Below are 21,431 nucleotides of genomic sequence, written 5' to 3' on the forward strand. Positions count from 1 at the left end.
GTGGGGTCCGACCCCGGTGAGCCAGTTTGCACAGTGAACATCTGCTGTTGCTTGTTTCACCTCAGCAGCAGTTGTTGTTCTGGGGAAGCCTATCCATATCACTGAAGTTTCCTGATTGCCTCCTATGTGCCACCCTGACCTTGGGCTCGGGGCAGGATGTGAAGGTATCAGAGATGCCAGGCCGCTCCAGGGACTTACTCCCCCATGGGAGACAAATGTTAATCAATTGCTGTTAAATTTGAACCCTAAAATGTTCAAGATCTCATTTTCCTGTAGGCTAATGATAATAATTTGTAATATGGATTGTATTTTCTCTTTTAAAAGCTGTTATGAGATCCCTACTGATGTGGCATTGCCTGCTTGTGCCTCTCCTCCACTGTCTTTCCTTGAGCTCCATGCAGAGAGGCCCTTCTGGCCCATCCTTGCTGGCTTCTCTGCTGGAGTCAAATGGAGCCCTTCACAGCTCTTGCCCTTGAAGCCTGCTCCAGTGTGCACTTGGAGCCAGTTACTAAAGTCTACAAGCTTTGTGGTATAAGTTTTTACTCATTGATAGGACAGCAGTCTTGAAAACTATTACTCTGTGTCACTTAAGTTCTCCTTTATTGACTACTTACACTGAGTACAATGTACAATAGTGTTCATTTTTTAAAAAATAACCTTCCAACTTTAAGTTAAGAAATTATACATAACTCACTGTAAATATTCTTTTGGTAATGGTTATGTTATATTGGGCACATAATCGTATAATTTGATTCTCAGTATTGATTGGAGATTTATTTAAGCTCACAAATAAAATGAGTTAAAAACAAGTGCAGTGACTTCATGTCTCATTGGCTTTTTTTGTCCTTGTAAAACAGGAAATGGAGCAGACGAGAAGTGCTGTAGATGAAGATCGAAAAATGTACCTCCAAGCTGCTATAGTTCGTATCATGAAAGCACGGAAAGTACTTCGGCATAATGCCCTTATTCAGGAGGTAAAAGGGGGAAAAGTCCTCAAGACTTCTTGGGGCAGAGGGTATTAGGATTAGGAATGTTTCTTTGTGAAGATGTTACAGAAATAATACGACTCCCAAATAACATAAAAAAATGCTTCATTACTTAATGAGAACAGTACTCACTTAAAATTTCAGTATTAAATTCGTGTTTGAATTTAGAGGTCTAAGCCTCACCGATTCAGTCTTGTGTCCAGTTATTGAAGGACGTGGACCACATCACACACTCACTCATTCCATGAATACACGAGCATCTACCATGTGTGGAGCCCTGTGCTGGTCACCATGGGGTGCAGAGCAGCTCAGGAGGTGGCTCCTGCTGTTTTGGAGTTCAGTCTAGTAGGGAAGAAACACGTTATTGAAATAATATGGGAGTAAATATAAAATTACACTCACAGGCAACAAAGAAAAGGTATACAGTAGCATGAGAATGTGTATAAAGGTCTTGACTTGGGGATGTGGCTGAAAGCTTTCCTGAGCAGGTGTTACTTCAGCTAAGAGCTGAAAGTTGAGTAGAGGTTAAGTGGAAGCTTGAGGGGTGTATATGAGTAGTTAGATAGATGAATTAGTTTATGGTTTAATTTAGTTATATATGACTATTATTAGATTTTGCTGTATCCGTGTTCTTCACAGTTTTTATCCCTTCACAACATAAAGGTTGGGCTTTTTCCTTCGTTTGCATAAAAAGTTATTTGCTCCAGTGCCCTCCTGGTGACAAGAGCACTTTAACATCCATGTCTCTCCCACAGGTGATTAGCCAGTCAAGAGCTCGGTTTAACCCTAGTATCAGCATGATTAAGAAGTGTATTGAAGTTCTGATAGACAAACAGTACATCGAACGCAGCCAGGCGTCAGCAGATGAGTACAGCTACGTAGCGTGACGCGCGCTCCCCCAGTGTGGATGTGAGAAGGTCATTGCCATCGCCATCCGGTGTGTCCTGTGGGAGAAAGCAGGCCTGTGCCTCCATAATTTGGCCATTTGGCAGCCCCTGTTTCTCTGCTGTTTACAACATCACCAGTGCCACGTCATGAGCGTCAGAGAAAATGCCTAGAGATATTTCAAGCTCATGTCATTATGACATTTCTTAAAACTTTATTAAAAAAGAATGAGTGAAGTATTGCTGAAATGTGGAAATTTGGCTGGGTACCATGCTTTTTCTCCCCTTCACGTTTGCAGTTGATGTTTTTTTTTTTTTTTAATGTATCTTAAAGGACATAAGATAAAAAACTTAAATATTGTAATATGACAGATAACCTAATAATTGTATCTACATTAAAATGACAAACATGATATTGCTGCTTGTCAAATAAAAAAATAAAGAAATAGAATGCCTTTTTTATGTGGATGGAGTATCACAAAATAATACATATAAATGTCTGTGAGTTTTCAAAGCAGCTCATGCAGCTTTAGTTGCATTTGTATCTGAACAGTGTAATTCACTTATACTCCTACATGAAAAACGTCTAGATTGTTGTTTTTGAATGCATAAAGATGCATTCAGCATAAAGAATGTTTTATTTTTATGGATTAGAACTACATTGGATTTGAGCGTTTTGAATAGTGAGGATTTAATTCCATCAAGAGTTTCTGGTGGTGTCCTGCTGCAGCTCAGAACCAAAAGTGAGGGGAATGTGTGTGACCTCACATCTGGCTCAGAAAGAGCTGTCATTCAAAGGTTGTCTTACTTTTGTTTCCACAGTATGTCATTTCTAATGTAGACTAATGCCCCACCTCTGCTGCTTTCCCTTCTCCCTTCCTCTGGGTTGTAGGTGATCTTGTGGCCCCGGTGTATTCCTCCCATACTCCTGCCTGCCTGTTACCCTTCCACGCCCTACCACGTTCACACTAGGGTCACTCTCCGACGTCACAGGTGTTCTTAGCAGTGCATATCTAAATACCTTTCTTTTTTTTTGTTTTTTAATCTGTGTGATGCGTTATACCAGCTGCCACTTGCATAGACATGAAAGTCCATTATTTTGTTTATTATATATATCAACAGCACCATTAGAATGCTCTGGTCTATTTTCATATTTATTATCTATCTACCCTTCCCCCACCACAACACACATACAATTTTTTTAAGCGGAGATATTTTAAAGCATATCCTACATGAATCATTTCATTTACAATACTTCAGTTTATATCTCTAACAGAAAAGGCCTTTAAAAAAAAAACACAACCACAGTTACTTTATTACACTTAACAAATAAACAATAACTTCATATCATTTAATATATGGTCCATATTCATATTTCTCTTATTGTTGCAAAAATGGCTTTTCAGTTAGTTTGATTGCACTTTTTCTAACTCATGTCTCTTAAGTGTTTAAAAAATCTACTGAGCTTTTAATGACTTCTATACTGTATTTCTCATTTTCCCTTTTTTCCCCCAGAGAGAAAATAACGGCAAACCATATAATATTGTACATCCACTGTCAAAAAACAAATCTTTGTTTTGATAACTTGTTGATAAAGTTTTCCACATTGATTCCTTTTTTTCTTAAATATTTATAAATGTTAAGTCTTATCCTAATATCTAATTGTCAAGAAAATATATTGAAAAATGGACAAAATACTTGTGCTGAGGTCGACGGAAATGACTGACAGGAGTTGTTGTCCCACCCTTTTCCCCATTTCACCTGAAAGGAAACATATTGGAGACACGCTTGTCATGCCCTTAACCGAGTCCCCTCCCGAGACGGGGCGGTGAGTAGAATGGGTTTAGCGCACTTTCTGCGGAGGAGCAGGAGCTTGGGGAAGAGCTGAGGCTGTCGGGTGGCGTCAGGCAGTGGACGTCATGGCACCAGACCTTGGCACACAGCTCTGTGCATGGTGTCCAGTGCTGTGGGCAGGAGGGGTCGGAGCGACAGAAGGGCAAGGCGAGGGAGGAGAGGAACGGCTCTCAACGCTGTACCTTAGAAAACGAAAGGAATATGATTACAACTTTCAGAAGCTAAAAAAGAAATCCTGAATACTGAGGTGGTTAACATGTGAGCCAGGGATGTATTTTACAACCAAACAATGTGCAGCTCTTGCCAACACTTTGCTCTTTCCCTTCGAAACCAGATACTTTGCTGCTGGAGGTGCAGGTTTATTCTAGGGTTTGCTCCAATACTTTATGACAATTGCTTTAATATAAACAGAAGAATAGACACTCTGGGGTTTGTGTTTTACTTTATAACTTACGATCTTGATAGGATTTTATAACCTGTGTATGCTACAATGCTATAACATTCCTGTTAATTGTTTTTAAATCTTTATTGAAGGCAGACTATGGCTGGTGCTTCCACATCTTATTTGTTCGATCTTCAGACAATCCTGTTAAATAGGCAGCGTTCCTCTCTTTTCACAGGTGAGGAAACTAAATGTAGAGTGTTTTCCAGGAATCATTGCCAGAAACTGCAGAACCTGAATTTAAAACCCAGGCAAGACTGTGGACCTAATAAATACAGTCTATTTATATAGAGTAGCCTGTGAATTAGATAGAAGTAACTTCATGTTATACATGAAGAATAGTTTTTCCTGACTTTTCAGAATAAAAGTTTGTGTCTAGTTAATTTGTGATTTAATAAACACTTTCTATTTTAGTTTCTTAAGGTACTTATTTAAGCTGTAAATATACATGGTTAAGTGACTTGGCTCAAAACTGATTCATGGCAGAGAGTATTTGTGAATGTAATATTTTACATTCACATGCACAAGTATAGAACATTTATTTCAAGTGCATATATTAAATGCAAGCCTGTTTTCAATTAGAAGTTTTTGAGCTCTATGGTAGCAATGGGTAATTTATTGAGCTCTTAATTTTTGGTCCCTAGGACAGATTCTTGGTTGAGCAAGGTCAGAGTAAAGATGTGAGCTTTTGAAATACTAGTCCTAAGGGCAGTTGTAAATGCGCCGTAGCTAAATGAGTGGAAATTAATACGGAAAGGCTCACTGGTTGAGGATTGGTATGTTCATGGAGCATACTTTAGGCTGAAGCAATTAAATCAGGCAATCCTAGGTGAGACGTAAGCCCCATTGGTTGGAGTTCGTTAAAGGTGGACTTCACTGATGGGCAGGAATGATTTTCACCTGCTGTGACTGTGCCCCCTGGGAAATAAAAGGTTTTCCTCCCCAGCTTTCATCCAGTGTTCAGGCAGTCCCCCTTCCTTTGTCACCTACCAGCCATGCCCTGGGGCCGGCTTTTGTGTGGGTACCATTGCTGCGACCATCAGCAGCCAAGATATGGTCTGTGCCCACGTGGAGCGTTTAGACTTGTGACAGTCGGACGTGAACATGCCATTCCAAGTGTAAGTGCTCGCGAAGGGAACTCCTGGCTCTCGGAGGAGGTCTTGTAAGAGAAGTTGAAAGGCAGAAAAAGGCAGGAGAGTGCAGGGGCAACAGCATGGATCCCGAGCGGATCCAGAATACCTGTGTGCCTGAGCGGCTGGTGTTTACATGGGTGAACTCCATTTGCGTGAAAAGAAAAAAGATGATGGTCATGTTTTCTTAGGTGGTGGGTGCATGAATATTCCTTTAATTATGGTGTGCAGTGTATATATTTCTATTTTTGGTGTTCGTGAACTATTTCAGAGTATTTGCAAAGTTCAGTGGGAAATGGCTACGCTGCTTTCGTGTGCAGAATGGACTCTGGAGAGGGCAGAAGTCGTGTGAACGCAGGAGGCCTGGAGAGGAGCAGTGGCGCCCTCTAGAGGGGGCAGTGGATAAAGCTGACACCACTTCCCAGTGAATTGGGTGAGCGAGGAGAGGGGTGAGTGAGATGACCCCAGACTCTTGGCTGTTACGGCGATGCCATCCAGTGAGATGGGGGACCTGGACGGGGTCAGGGTGGAGAAGGAGCGGGATGAGCTTGGTTGCAGACACCTCGCACGTGACGTGCCTGTCGTGCCTGTGAGGTAACCCAGTGGAGCTGGCGGTTGTTCATATGGGCCTGGTGCTCCACCTTGTAGATGCTATGATCCTGAACCTCAGAATCCAATCCTAGAGGCTTCTTAATGCATTCTCACTCCCCTGACTCTTTAGCCCTTGAATTAACGTCCAGGATAAATGCAGCTAGAGAGTAACAGACATTTACTACCACACGAATATAGTACATACGTCTTAAATCATGAAAACAAGGATGAACAGGGATGAGAATATCTAGTTGTTTATACACGTTCTAGGGTTTGTCTTCCTAGAACTTCAGACGGTGGTCTTTGTCACCCTGCTTGGAGGCGAGGACATGTTTGTAGAAGTAGCAACATTGAGCCGTAAGTCAAAGTGCCATATGATTATTTCTTATGTTCACAATCTTTGTTAGTGTTAGACACTTACCTGGAGGGAGGAATATACCCGTGTTTTGCGTTCTCCCGACAACTTTAACGGTACTGTTTTTCAGCAAAAGGAAGAAACCTTTGAGAACCAACTTGTGGAAAAGAACTTGAATAAGAAAGGCAGGGGTTTTTCAGTTTTCGTTTATTGTTTTCTTTTTCTCCATTGTTTACTATTTATAATTACAATAATTGAAGAATTGCAGCCTGTGTTGAGGTTCACAGCCCTGGGGAGAGGGGTAAGGTGAGTGGGTTGCTAATTTTGTTCTCTGGCCAGATCAGTATTTTCCTTGGAAGAACTTTGGTGTTGCAGGAAAACGATGGAAATGTTCTGTGACTTCTATAACCGCCCTGTTTAGGTATCATTACAGGGTGGTACTGCCCCAGCACAGCACTTGATCCTATGCTGAGAGCCTGACCTTCTCAGAGTGGGTGGGTTTCATTAGTTTATCTTCTGGGGAAGAAAGGATAGACACAGAGAAGCAAAGATCTACTTTGAGCAGGAGTAAGCTGGTTGAACATAAACTGTACCTAACATGTGGCTCAAGGAGGTCGCTGATGCAACGGAAGTACTCTGACAAAGGAAAAGCTGAATGCTGAATAGAAAAAAAAAAGCTGTTTTAGCATTTTAGTCATACACTGCTGAGGCGACTAAATTCACATCAGTGCCGTGCATGGAGGAAATTTCTGAGACACCTTGTTTAGACAGTACGTTTAAAAATAACCATCTCTCGATGTTGGCAGCCAAGGAAGATGTGGCTCTCCAGCCACCTGGAGAAACGGTAAACTGGAAATGCGTGGTGTAGGAAGGGACGGGGAAGGGGGGCGGGGAAGGAGGGGGGATGCCGTCTCTGCTTGTACACCACCTGCTCCGCCTGGGTTGGGGCCACCCCGGCCCTGCTCCACGAAGCAGGGCCAGAGGCACTCAGGCTGAGGAAGAGGTGTCCACAGCCTGACCCCGCCGCCTCTGCCCTCTTCCACGCTGGCATCAGCCCGTGTCCAAACAGAGAGAGCTGGTTTGCATTCCTTCATGAGGCCAGCCTTGATCTGGAAAAGTCAATCAGGCTCACTGCTGACCCAGTCATTTATTTTTATTTATTTATTTATTTATTTATTTATTTTAAACATTGAAGGGTTTTTTTTTTTTTTTCTTTTTTTGGCTGTGTTGGGTCTTCGTTTCTGTGCGAGGGCTTTCTCCAGTTGCGGCAAGCGGGGGCCACTCTTCACTCTTCATCGCGGTGCGTGGGCCTTTCACTGTCGCAGCCTCTCTTGTTGCGGAGCACAGGCTCCAGATGCGCAGGCTCAGTAGTTGTGGCTCACGGGCCTAGTGGCTCCGCAGCATGTGGGATCTTCCCAGACCAGGGCTCGAACCCGTGTCCCCTGCATTGGCAGGCAGATTCTCAACCACTGTGCCACCAGAGAAGCCCCTGACCCAGTCATTTGAATCCCAGCTGACTCAATCCAAAAGCTCTGGCACCAGTTGGAGTTCCCAGAAGTGACCAATCTGGGATTCTCTGGGAAGCAGAGCTAAAGGACCAGGCAGCTAGCTAATGCATCTTTGCCCCTGCCAGACCATCAGTCCCCCCAGGGGTGACTCATAAAGGGGCAAGGATGGGGCCAACTCAGGGAGCTCAGGGGGCTTAGTGGAGCACTGTGCTGTGGTTTCTGAGAGATGTGAGGTGTGATGTGAACTCACAGGATTAGGGTCAGTCCTCTTCTGCCTGAAGGGCTTACTTCCTTAACCGTTTCGCAGTGAGTGTGTATGTTCATTTTAATGAGACTCGTCTAAGACCCTGTATTTAGTTACATATTGATTGTAGTTTGCTCTCAATTACTGCCCCAGGTTGGATAGTGTTCCCCCGAAACTGCATGTCCGCCCAGAACCTGTGAATGTGACCTTATTGGGAAATAGGGTCTTTGCAGTTGTAATCAAGTTAAGGTGAGGTCACACGGGGTTAGTGTGGGCCCTGATACAATGATGGGGTCCTTATGAGAAAAGGGAGATTTGGACACAGACACACAGGAGAGACAGCCACGTGAAGATAGAGGCAGAGATTGGAGTGATGTAGCCACAAGCATCAGAAATAACCAGTAGAGACTGGGAAGAGGCAAGAAAGGGTCCTCTGGAGCCTTCAGAGAGAGGCCAACTCTGCCGACACCTTGGTTTTGGGCTATTAGCCTCCAGAACTGTGAGAGAATAAATTTTGCTATTTTAAGCCACCAGGTTTATGGTACTTTGTTATGGCAGTCCTAGAAAACGTATACAGTTCCCTTTATACGTTTTTAAAATGGGTGTGCTTCAATTTCTTCGTGGGGTTTTATATTTTAAGTATTTTATACTTTAATTAGGAGATTACACTTTGGTATAAAAATCAACTAAATACAAATTTTTCTGATTTTTCCTTAAAAAGACATTGAGAAATAGCTCCCAAAGAATCACCGTTTACCAGAGGAAGAATATATACACGAACAAAAAAGTCAAATGCCCACCTTGCATGTATGATTGGTTAGCGTATTTGGAGAGAGAAGATTGTCCTTAAATCTTATTCAATCCACCAGAAACTGCTCTGCTCCCTGGACAGAGCTTTTGCTTCTATTTCTGCTGCATCTTCCTGCAAGTGCTCACCACCAATCCCGCACGTACCAGGAGAACATGGGGAAGGCTCGGAGCAACCCAAGTCTGCGGTCAGAACTATTCAAGAAGACCTGTGCAAATGGTGAGTATGTAGCGCCTTGTCTGCACGTAAAGTACGAAACGCATGATAAGGAAACTCACAAAGAAGAAAAGCTCTGGTCAGATCCCAGCATCTGGATCAGCAGATTACTAGTTATCTGCTGAGAAAAGCAAGAAGTTTTCCAGTAAGAAGTCTTCTTGCTGTTCTTCCTCTTCTCCCCAATCTCTTAATGTACAAGTGTCTCAGACTTTCTTTTCTCTGTCAACGCTGGTGATCTCACCCAGTGCAATGGCTTAAATGCCAACAGCATCCAAAATCATAACATCGAGTCCAGACCTCTCTCCCACACTCCAATGGCCAGCTCAGTCTCCATACCTGGATGGCCAGTGGGCGTCTCTGACTGAGCACATCCACAGCTGAATTCCCAGGCCTCCTCCAGCTGCCCCGCACGTGTGCTACTTACAACCTTGCCTGGCTTAGTTGATGGCAACTCCTTCCTTCCAGTTTCTCAGGCCAAAACCTTGGAGGTTTCTTTACTCACCTCTTCTTTCACAGCCCATATGTTGGCTCTGCTTTCAGAACCTATTCAGAGTCTGGCAGGCGGGTTGCCTGAGACAAGGACGGGATGCAGCAGAGACGCAGCAGGCAGTAGCTACAGTCCGCACCCCGAGATGGCTGCAGGCTGAGGGTGAGCAAACGCTGCCCTCAGGAAAGGAGTCGGTGGACATCAGGGCCCGGCCACCAAGCCTGGACCGTGCAAGCCGAGGACAGGGTTTCCGTAACAGGGATCTGAGCACGGGGCAGGCGGAGAACCCATGTCACCCCCTGCCGAGAGGTAATTCTTTACAACTTCCTTCCTTAACCCAAGAGTCTCAGAAACAAGAGGACGTTCACGCAGCAGACGTGGACACCAGACAGGCCCGAGCCAGCAGTGTGGACCAGATCCCTCTTCTACTACCGCAGGGGCTGCTCTGGAGGCTGGAATGAGGCTGCGCCTGCAAAGGAGGTCAAGAGGCCCCGGTTTGGAGAGACTTTGAGAGAGCGGGTGGAGGAAGAGATTGCCATGGGGGCCCGTTTCTGAAACATTCGATTCCAGCAAGGAGGCCAGACAGTGTGCATGGTGAGGGCCAGGGACATCAGCTTCCAGGCCTTGTGTCTTAGGGGCCTCAGTAGGATCCACGGTTGGAGTTGGATTAGGCCCTAAGGGTCAAGTGGGTAAACTTCTCACCCTGTAAGCGTGAACGGCATCACCATGTCCTCAGGTGGCCTCTCCCATCAGCCCCTGCTTTCCTGTCTCCCCGGCTTCCCAAGTCTCCCCAACTGCACACACTGCACTCCATCCCCAGGCCGCACGCGCTGCCAGACCCTCCCGGGGCCAGCTGGCCATGGGCCCCGCGGAGCAGCCTCAGACCATGGCTCCTTTTGCTTCTCCTTTCTACCCTCGCATCTCATTCCACTGGCCAAGGCCTTCGGGCTGGGCTTTAACCAAGGGTGGGTCTGCTCCCCTCCCCCGAGCTGCTCCTAAGACTGGGCCTCGTCCAGAACCCGGGTGCTAATGCGGCCCTGCTGCCCCCCACTCCCACCCCAAGAGCTGGTACGGTCCTTGGAGGAAGGACCTTCGAGATGCTGTCTCGCACCCCTGGCTGTGGGGCCTCTCCCGCCGGGCCGTAGCGCCTGGTCCTGGGACTGCCCGGAGGATGCCGAGTCCCCTGCGTTCTCTCGCCCTGGGCTTGGGGTCCCTGGAAGCCATTGCCGTGTCGGTTTTCCGTTCCCTGGTTCACCACTCTCCACAGGCTTCTCCCCTATCGAGCTTGCTTCTTTGTGCCTCGTGCCCAAGTCCCCCTCTTGGTTCCAGCTTGGTTCTCTGGAGCAGCAGAGGACACAAGTAATCCCCTGCTGCGTGGGAACTCTTCACAACTTCCCTCCTGCAAGCTGAGCACCCTCACTTATGCTGGTTTCCATACCGAGCTCCACGATGGCGTGCACTTTGCTGGGAGGCACCACCCGTGGGGACCAGACTAAGTGTTCAAGTGCTCAGAGCTGAGGCTCACGACCTGCCTCTAAGGACTCTGGGCAAAGGAGGAGTCTATGTAAGACAAAGGTTTGCTTTTGAGTCCAGTCCCTAGTTATGTTTTTGGTGTAAATGAAATTCCTTCATGCTCAGCAGCAATACCCAGGGAGGCCCCTCGATTCTCAGCTCAAGTCCATGTTCTAGGTGCTCCCATGGACCAAGTAAGGGGATCCTCCAGGCTCTCTGGAGGGACAAGAAAGGCTACCTGCTCTTTTTCTGGAAGGAAGAGTACTGAGGGCATCTTCCCCGACCCTAGGCTGCAGTTGCTGGGGCAACAAAAATGTGCTCTGCGAAGGCAAACTGCCTACAGGCCGCTGTGCTTCTGTGCGCTGAGAGGTCTGCGAACATCTCAGGCCAAACCTCCTTCCAAACATGACCCTGACCTCAGTGGCTAACATTCCTCTATTTGGGGCTCCTTTGGGTTTGGTTGTGCAAACTGGTGTTCTGGGCGGGCTCACAGGTTTCGAACGCCTCTGCTTTTCCACCAGATACACCAGCAAGAGGCCTTTCTGTGCAAAGGGGTTGGGTCACAGGTCTCGAGGTCTGGTTGGAAGGAGACAGTCGGAAGGGCCCTGGAAGTGGGAGGATCAGCCCAGGAGACTGGGAAAGGCAGCGCCACGGGGAGGAAGTGGGATTTGGAAAACAAATGTTTCCCACTGTGCCTTCCTGGAGATCTCTCTCCCCCTCTGGTGGTGTGAGTCCTGGCAGATAGTGGGTTTGCTAGGAAGTAACATGGATGGCAACACTTTGTCATGTGACAACTGGTGCGTGTGCACACGTGTGTGCATGTGTATATGTATGTATGTGTGTATGAGTGCATACACGCGTATAGACGTGTGCATGTCTGCATGTGTACACACGTGTTCCTGCACACGTACGTGTGTATGTGTATTGTGCATGTGCGTGTGTACGTGGGTGTTGTGCATGTGTATGTGTGCGCATGTGTGTGTGTGTGCATGCCTGCACGTGCACCGCAGGCTGCAGGAGCTAAAGCTCTGGGCCCTCACTTGTCAGGAGGCTGCTCTGTCTCCAGCCCAAGCTGAACTGCAGACATCTAAAAACATAATAATTTTGCTAGCTGCCTGAAATGACCCTGACCAGGTTACGTAGTATCTCTTGCTGAAAAATAACTGGAGCATTGTTGTGAGGATGAAATGAGACAGCTTCTCTGAGTGCCATTCACTGGGCCTGACATTATTTTAAGTGTTTGATAAATACTATGTCCCTGCCACCAGCACCAATAAGAACCAGTACTCTAAATGTTTCTCTCTTCTTTCTGCAGCCAAAGAATAAGTTCTTTCATGGGCGTCATCATGGCTGCTTGCCCCTGGATGACAACAGCGAGCTCATGGCAGGCTTTCTTTCCTAACCCCTTTCAGCCACCAACTCCCTTTCAGATGCAGCAGGAGCTGAGGCCAGCAGGCGGGCGAAGCTGGCAGGCCTCCTGCTTTGCCCCAGCTTCCTTTCCTGGGCAGAAGGGGAGTGGGACCAGCAGGAGGGAGCCCTTGGCCATGACCAGTGCTCCGCATCTGGAGAGAGAGAGGAGCTGGGGAAGACCCGTTCGCTTAACCCGTCTCCCAGGCGGTGGTCCGCCAGCCCTGAGTCTGCGGAGGGTTCATTCTGCAGCGGGGGAGCCCAGAGAGCAGAGTGCCCTCTTCCCTGTCAGCCTGCGGCTGCCGTAGCACCTGCCACAGGGCAGCCAACGGTGGACCTTTCACTACTGTTGGGATTGCAAAAGTGTCCCCTGAGTGGGTCTGGACCCCAAGAGTATATAGAGTCATGAGTGAGCAAAGGAAAGGAACAGCCCGCCAGAAGGGATCTGGGCTGTGGAAAAGCAAGAATCAGCAGAGACATTCCACCACTTGAACCAAAGTAATAAAAAGTAAAATTGAAGAGAATTACGGCATAAAAACACTTTGTGGAAACAAGAAACATGACTCTTGCATTTAAAATTTCAATTGATGAATTAAAGTAGAGGATGGTTGAGATCTGAACTAGTGGCCCAGAAGATTCAGTGAAAAGAAGAGTCTCAAAATGTAGAACAGGGCTTCCCTGGTGGCGCAGTGGTTAAGCCTCTACCTGCCAATGCAGGGGACATGGGTTTCGAGCCCTGGTCTGGGAAGATCCTACATGACTCGGAGCAACTAAGCTTGTGCACCACAACTACTGAGCCTGCGCTCTAGAGCCCGCGAGCCAAAACTACTGAAGCCCGCACGCCTAGAGCCCGTGCTCTGCGACAAGAGAAGCCACCGCAGTGAGAAGCCTGCGCACTGCAACTAAGAGTAGCCCCCGCTAGCCGCAACTAGGGAAAGCCCACGCGCAGCAACGAAGACCCAACGCAGCCCAAAAAATGTAGAACAAAATTACAAACAGATGGAAATATTAAAGGAACAGATAACATACTTGAAAGTTAGATCCAGAAGACCTTACATGTGGATAGTAAAATTCCCAGAAAGGTAAATGAACTAGGTAGAGGAGAAGCAATAATTAAAAAAATAATAATAATAATAAAAAACTCCTGTGTGCTAAAAAAAGACTTGAGTGCTCAAAGTGAATAAATTTACCAGATCCCAGGCTTGATTAATAAAACAGCCACTTAAGGAATATCCTAGTAAAATTTCTGAATTCCAAGAGAAAAGAGAAAAATCTTTCATACTCTGGACTAAAAGGAAAACAATCAGTGTGGCACTGGATTTGTCTTCTAGAACACTGAAAGCTAGAAATGGTGGAATAACATTTAAAACTACTGAGAGAAAAGCAGCCAAAATTACTGTACAACTATTAGGGTAAAAGACAAACATTCAACATTATGCAAAGATTCAGAGAATAAATCATAATCTACTTCCATTTGATGAAAATATTATACTTGAGGACTCTAATCAAACAACAAATAAAGCAGAAAAAAAGACCTGAAGATTGGAGTGATGGGCAATGAGCTTTGCAGTGTGTGTGTTGTGATATATGTAAAATGATAGCGTGGTCAGGAATGTGTAACATAAGTGCTAGATAAGGATCTTGGAATAGAAACGATTCTACAAGCAAAACTGTAATAATAGCCGGGAACTAAAAGCACTAAACTACCTGATTGTGCAGTGGCCTGTGTGTTCCATCTGGGTCCAGGAACCCGCAGGGTAGTTGTAACGTTCTCAAGCTTCCTTCTTATTAATGAGGTAACGGAGTGCCATAGTGGAGAGACATTGTTTGCTCTGTGTTTTGTTTTCACATACAGTGGTAGAGAAATATTTGTCCCTATGTGCCAGGTGTAGGATGGTATCCACTAGGAAAATGGAAAATTATGGTAGAACTTTGCATTTCTCAAGTCAGCTAAGGACTGACAGAAATCCACACCTGCTCCTTGTCTCATCGCCACTCCCCAGCCCCACATCCTGGAAGGTCTCCATTTCCTTGGCTAAGGATACAGAAACTTGAAGAGACCACACAGAAGCAGAAAAGTGTGTTTTGGTGTAGCTGGAATCCTGGATCTGAGAAGCTTAATTCTGCTTTGCTTCACAGTCCTATATTTTTAGGACTTGCAATTCTGTTCAGGGAGAATTTATACAAACAACCCTAATACTTCCATTTCAGGAGTGAACACAAACATGCAGATCTGCTGGTTCTTGAGCCCAATTCAGAGCCATCAAGGCCTCGTCTCTGGAGCTGGAGTGGGAGTCAGAGTCAGTGTGTAGGCACCCTGAGTGGCCCCTCGGCATCCATCTTTCCAGTAGGAAAGCAGCTTGCCTGTAAATCTCCTAACTAACAAGAAGGAAAAGGGAGACGGGAAGGAGAATGTGATCACATCGGCAAACTCAAGGAAAAGAGAAGAAACAACAGTATAAAGTAAATAGTAAGCAAAGTAGTATGTAAGGTTTAAAATCTATAATCTTTGTTACACTAAGTGTGCATAGGCTGAATTCCCTAAAAGACAGAAATCATAATCTATATGTTGTTTATAAGAAGCACACTTAAACCAATCAAGATAGGATGAAAATGAAGGCATAGGCAAAGTGATCCAGGCAAATACAGGGAGGAAAAAACCCAGAAGTGGCAATATTAACCTTAGACAAAGTAGTGTTTAAGATTACTAATACAAAACAAAATAGAAAGAGGCCTTATAATAAAGGCAGACTTTATGAAAAAAATATAATCTGTATAAATCTGTATTCACCAAACAACATAGCAGCTAAATGTATAAAGCAAAAATGATTAGGAAGGCAAAGAGAATGTCGTAAAAGTGTGATTGTAGTTGAAGATTTAAGAAATAAACTTCTTTTAAAGGAAATTTCCAAACATACATAGAAGAGGAAAGAATTACACTATGTTATAAAAGTGTTAAGTCTCCTGTGTTTTCATCACCCAGCTTCAAAAATTATCAACATGGTGCCAATTATGATAGGAGATTTTAATGTATCAATCTCAGAATGGCCAACCTATTAGATAAAAGGCATGTAAAAACAGAGAAATTGAACAAGATAATCAAAGAATACAGTTTAATAGATACACAGTTTTATATACAGAGAACTTTGCATTCAAGAAATACACTAGTCCCCCTTTATCTGTGAGGGATACATTCCAAGACTCCCAGTGGATGCCTGAAACCACGGACAGTGCCAAACCCTATATATGCTATGTTTTCTCCTATACATACATACATACCTATGATAAAGTTTAATTTATAAATTAGACACAGTAAGAGACTAATAACAATAACCAGTAGTGAAATAGAAAAATTATAACAATATACTATAATAAAAGTTACGTAAATGTGGTCCCTCATTCTCAAAATGCCTTACTGTACAAATTTAATGCCTTTTCCATCTTAACTAAGCACTTATCACACATTGTGGCTGTAACTTTTGCAGTTTGAATTTCAACAGCAAAACTAGCATGAATTTTTTTCTTCACAATTTCATGGATAGAAGATTCATTATCTTAGCAACCTCAGCATATGATTTTATTTCCTTATTAAGTCAAGAACTTTCGCCTTTTCACTTACTGAAGCACTTTTCAGCTTCTCTTTGGCATATTCTCATTGCCAGCATCACTCCTCTTGCATTTTGGGGTCAATATTAAGTAGAATAAGGGTTATTAGAATACAAACTTTTTGATACCATGACAGTCAGTCTGATAATTGAGTCAGCTAATGACCAAGAAACAGACATTTCTCTGAAGAAGAAATACAAATGGTCAATAAGTGCATGAAAAACATGCCCAGTATCATTAGTCATTAGGGAAATGCAAATCAACAACAAGCTACCACTTCATACCCACTAGGATGGCTGTAAGAACTAGTGTGAGCAAAGATGTGGAGAAATGAGAATCCTTTGCTGGTGGGAAGATAATAAAATGGTGCAGCTGCCCTGGAAAATGTGTCAGTTCCTCAAAAATGTAAACATAGAATAGGATCCAGCAATTCCCTCTTGGGTATATACTCAGCAGAGTTGAAAACTTATATTCATACAAAAAGTTGTATACAAGTATTTATAGTCACATTGTTCATAATACCAAAAAAATGGAGCAACAACCCAAATATCCATCATCTGAAGAATGGAAAAATAAAATGTAGTGTATCCACACAATGGAATGTTATTCAGCCACAAAAAGGGATGGAATTCTGATACATGCCACATACAACATGGATGAACCTTGAATACATGATGCTAAGTGAAAGAAGCCAGTCCTGTAAGACCACATAGTGTATGATTCTATTTATGTGAAACGTCCAGAATAGACAAATCCATAGAGACAGAAAGTAGAGAAATTGTTGCTGTGGGCTGGGAAGAGGGGGGTGTGGAGTGAATGCTACTGGCTATGGAGTTTCTTTTTGAAATGATAAAAATCTTCCATTCATAGGGGTGATATTTGCACAACATTGTGAATATATTATAAACCGCTTAATTATATACTTTAAATGGTGAATTTTATGGTATGTGAACTATATATATCTCAGTAAAAGTTAAATATATGTATATTTCACATATATATATTTATGGAAAAGATCAATGACAGAGAAAACCTTAATTTTAAAAAGCAGAAATTTTACTGGCTATGTTATCTGATCATAGCAATTCAATTAGATAGATAAGAGATAATAAAAGTACACATTACAAAGATGGTCAAAATGATATTTAAAACTTGAAAGTTAAGAAACACTCTCCACCATTATGATCCAATAATACGAAGTGCTGGTGAGGACGTGGAGCTACTGGGATGCTCGTACATTGCTGGTGGGAATGCAAAGTAGTACAGACACTGGGGAAAACTGTTTGACAGTTTTTATAAAGTTAAACACAAACCTACCATATGACCCAGCAATTCCACTTCTGGATATTCACCTAAGTAAAACGAAAACCTATGTTCACACAAAAACCTCTATGGGGATATTTTTAGCAGCTTTATTGATAATTGCTGAGACCTGAAAACAACCCAAATGTCCATCAACTGCTGCCTAGATAAACTGGTACATGCATACAATGGGAAACTGCTTGGCAATAAAAAGAAATGAACTATTGATACATGCAGCAGTGTACATGAATCTCAAATGTATTATGTTAAGTGAGAGAAGCCAGACTCAAAACGTTCAAATTCTAGGATTCCATTTATATGATGTTCTAGAAAAGGAAAAACTACAGGGATGGAGAACAGATCAGAGATGGCCAGTGTCTAAGACTTGGTGGAGAGTTTGACTGCAAAGTGGTAACACAGAGGAATAACGTGGGGGGCAGGGGAAGTGTGATGGACCTGTTAGTATCTCTATTGTTGTGGTTGTGAGATGGCATTTGTCAGAATGTATAGAACTGTAATTAAAAAGAGTCAATTTTACTGAATGTAAATTTGAAAAGAAAGAAAGAAAGAAAAATATCCTTCAAAATAACCCTTGGAACAAAAAAACAAAACAAAACCCACCAAAAATCAAAATTAAAGTTTCTTTAACACTCTGTGCCAAAATATACAGGGTATAGTTAAAGCTATATTCCAAAGAAAAGTTACAGCCTTAAATCCCTTCATAATTAAAGAATAAAAACAAAAATATAAAATAACTTAGCAGTCATTTTTAAAATTTAAAAAAGAAAAATAAGATTAAAAGAAAGTACAAGAAAAGGAATTTAAAACAATGCTGAAATCAGTGAAATAAAAAACCAAAATATTTTTACAAGAACAAATAAATCCTAGAGTTATTTGAATAACTCAGTATAGAAAAAGCCCTCTGAGCCTGATTACAAGTTGAAAAAGGAAAAAGGAGATATAGCCACAGCTACATAGATATTAAAATAATTTTAAGAGAATATCACTTGCAATTCTTTGACAAAACTTGAAAACTTAGAGGTAATGGATGATTTCTTAGAAACTGTACAATTGTCAAAATTGATGAAAGAATAATAGAACAATTACTGTAGAAAAAAGTGAAATGTTGATTGAGAATCTGCCATTAACACAATGTCACAGTTGAGTCCTATCTAATCTTTAAAGAACAGTTCATTCCAATGTTATTTAAACCATTCCAGGCCATAAAAATAGTTCATTCATTCATTTATGAGTCCTGCATCATTTACATCAAAACCTGATAGATGAATCAAATAATGAAGTTATAAATCAATCTCCCTTATAAATAGAGATGCAAAAAATTTTAAGTAAAATATTAGCAAACTGACTCAAGCAACATATCAAAAAATGATAAATTCTGATTAGGAATGCAAGGTTGATTCAATATCAGGAAATCTATTGATATAATTCAATCACAATTCAGAATATCAATAAAATCCTTATCTATAATCATACCAACAGATGCAGAAGAGTCATTTGATAATAATCAGCATTCATTTTTTTTTTAAACATGTTAATTTCTTTTTTATTTATTTATTTTTGGCTGTGTTGGGTCTTCGTTTTTGTGCGAGGGCTTTCTCTAGTTGCGGCGAGCGGGCCTCTCACTATCGCGGCCTCTCTTGTTGCGGAGCACAGGCTCCAGACGTGCAGGCTCAGTAGTTGTGGCTCACGGGCCTAGTTGCTCCGCGGCATGTGGGATCTTCCCAGACCAGGGCTCGAACCCGTGTCCCCTGCATTGGCAGGCAGATTCTCAACCACTGCGCCACCAGGGAAGCCCCAGCATTCATTTTAAAAAAAAAACTCTAAATAAAATAGGCATAGAATGAAAGAAAATGACTTGTGCATAATTATACCAGATTCACTGGAGCGAAGGACAAAAATCAAAACAAAAACTAAGAAAAAAGCTGTGTCTATTATTGATAATATCTTACACTTTCATGACTCTTCATTTTTGTCAAAACACTTTCAGAAACATCATCCCACTGTTCTCACAACTCTGTGAAGCCCGAGTTTGAGAACAAACTTTAATGGTGCTGTGCTTCATTTTTCACGTTTGGAAAAGAAGACTTGATCTAAGTGATGCCTGAGACCCACGCGGTGATGGACCCACTTCTGGCTGAAGTCGCCAAGTCAGAGCAGCAGAGGATGCAGAGACCCACGGTTTCCAGCTCCACTCCCTTCCCTGTGCCTCGTGGAGAAACCAGGGCCCGAGTCCTCCTCATTCCAGGCAAGTACAGGCTCTGGAGCCCCAGCTGTGGGGCTATGTTTCTGTTGCCATTTTGGAAGAAGAAAATTAAGAAAAACCATCCTTTGTTTAGGGTTTGCCCTTTTGGGGTGGGGGAGAATGAATTTTCATTTTCTTGTAATTTCAAACATGCAAAAATGTTGGAAGCATAGCACAAAGAACCCTGTTATGCCCCCTCTCAGATGCACCAATTATTTACATTTTGCTCAATTTGGTTTATTTGAACAATAAATTACTCTATTACTCTATTTATGTAAACATTCTTCTTCCTGAACTGATTAAGAATAAGTTGCTGATCCTGTACCCCTTTTGTCCCTAAATACTTGAGTGTGTTCTCTTGCGTAACCGCAGGGCAGTCAGAAGCAGGAGACATTTATACAACACCACTAGCTAATAACAATCCCAATTTACATTTCATATTTTTCTCATCTGGAATTGAAGCCCAGATCATGCAGTATCATTTCTCTTCAGTCTATTTCAATGTGGAAACATTTCGCAATATTTCATTGTCCTTTGTGAGCTTATGGAAGAGCAGGAGGCAGTTTTACAGAATTTCTCTGAGAAGGAGAGAAGCATCCCCGACACCCAGGCACTGGCAGATCCCGCCAGTTGGGCCCTGGTGCTGCTCTGAGCAGCCGGCACCCACAGGAAGGGATCAGTGTTCTGCTGAAGCCCAGCGATATCACAGAACCCCAGGGCCACTCTGTGACCATGCTGGATCATGACAAAAACCAAACCACCTTATGATCATGTCTCAACACAGAGAAGACACGACCATTGCCAAAGCTGCAAAGTACCGGACACCCGCTCTGGCTAATAAGTGACAGCTGCTCTAGCCTGCCCTCCCCATAGACAGGATTAAGACGTCTGGGCGTAACTTACCCCTGTGTCTCAACAGTAACCAACCCAGAGCAAAGCCCATGCCCTTAAACCCTCCTCCATACCACCTGTCCCAAATCCCATAGGTCCTCCTGACACACTTTGATAGGACGAAGAATAAGGCTGGCTTGTCCAAACACAGGACTAATGCTGCTGGCCATCTTTGATTGATCCTCCCAACTGGGGCTGGTTTGGGGTTTCCTTGTGATTAGACAAAGAAGCTGACAGATCTAGGATGGACACTGACTGAATTTTAGAAAATAACTTGGCCTGGGTGGCTTTTCAACAACCAGTTGAATACATTTTCCTTAAATGTGATCCGAGAGATCACGGGGCCCCAGTTGTGGGCCAGAGGGGCCCTGCAGTCACCTTGGCCATCCTCAGACAATTCTCCAAATTACTGTGGAGCATCTTGTTGTCCCAGAAAGTAAGGATGCTTTCCCGGACGGGTAGTAGAAATGGCAGTTCCTCAGTCGGAACTGGCTCCTTTTCTCTGAAACGCTTGTTCATATCCTTTGCCTATTTTCTATTGGGTTGTGTTTTCTTACTTATTGATTTCTAGGAGGTCTTTATGTATATTTGGTAGTAATCTTTCATCAGTGATATTTACGGCAAATACCTTCTTCCATTTGTAATTTGTCTTTTCACTTTCTTTAGGGTGTCTTCTGTTTGTTTTTTAAATTGTGTTTTTTTATTTTTTACTTTTTATCATGGAAAATTTCAAACACATAAGAGTCGAAAGTATAATATAATGAATCCCCAGATACCTGGGTTTTAACAATACACCAGTTTTTAACAATTATCAATGAGTGACTGAAGGTATTTTTGATGAAAAAAAGTTATTAATTTTAGGTAGTCAAGTTTATCGGTATTTTATCATTAGGGATTCTAAGGTCTTATTTATTTTTAAAATAAAGTTTTTCTTTTGGGATAATT

General features: G+C 43.1%; 1 protein-coding gene across 6 annotated transcripts in view; it reads left to right on the top strand.

The window, feature by feature from the left end:
* Positions 1 to 2,325, top strand: part of CUL2 (cullin 2) — an 82,665-nt gene extending 80,340 nt beyond the window's left edge. For all 6 annotated transcript variants that reach the window (XM_082385410.1, XM_082385409.1, XM_082385407.1 and 3 more), the window contains 2 exons: positions 858 to 974; positions 1,742 to 2,325. In XM_082385410.1, the coding sequence (XP_082241536.1) occupies positions 858 to 974; positions 1,742 to 1,873 (249 nt within the window). In that variant the 3' untranslated portion in view covers positions 1,874 to 2,325. The remainder of the gene's footprint in view (positions 1 to 857; positions 975 to 1,741) is intronic.
* Positions 2,326 to 21,431: the final 19,106 nt, after the last annotated feature.

This window comes from Balaenoptera borealis, assembly GCF_965194805.1.
Source record: "Balaenoptera borealis genome assembly, chromosome: 3".
Classification (NCBI taxonomy): Eukaryota; Metazoa; Chordata; class Mammalia; order Artiodactyla; family Balaenopteridae; genus Balaenoptera; species Balaenoptera borealis.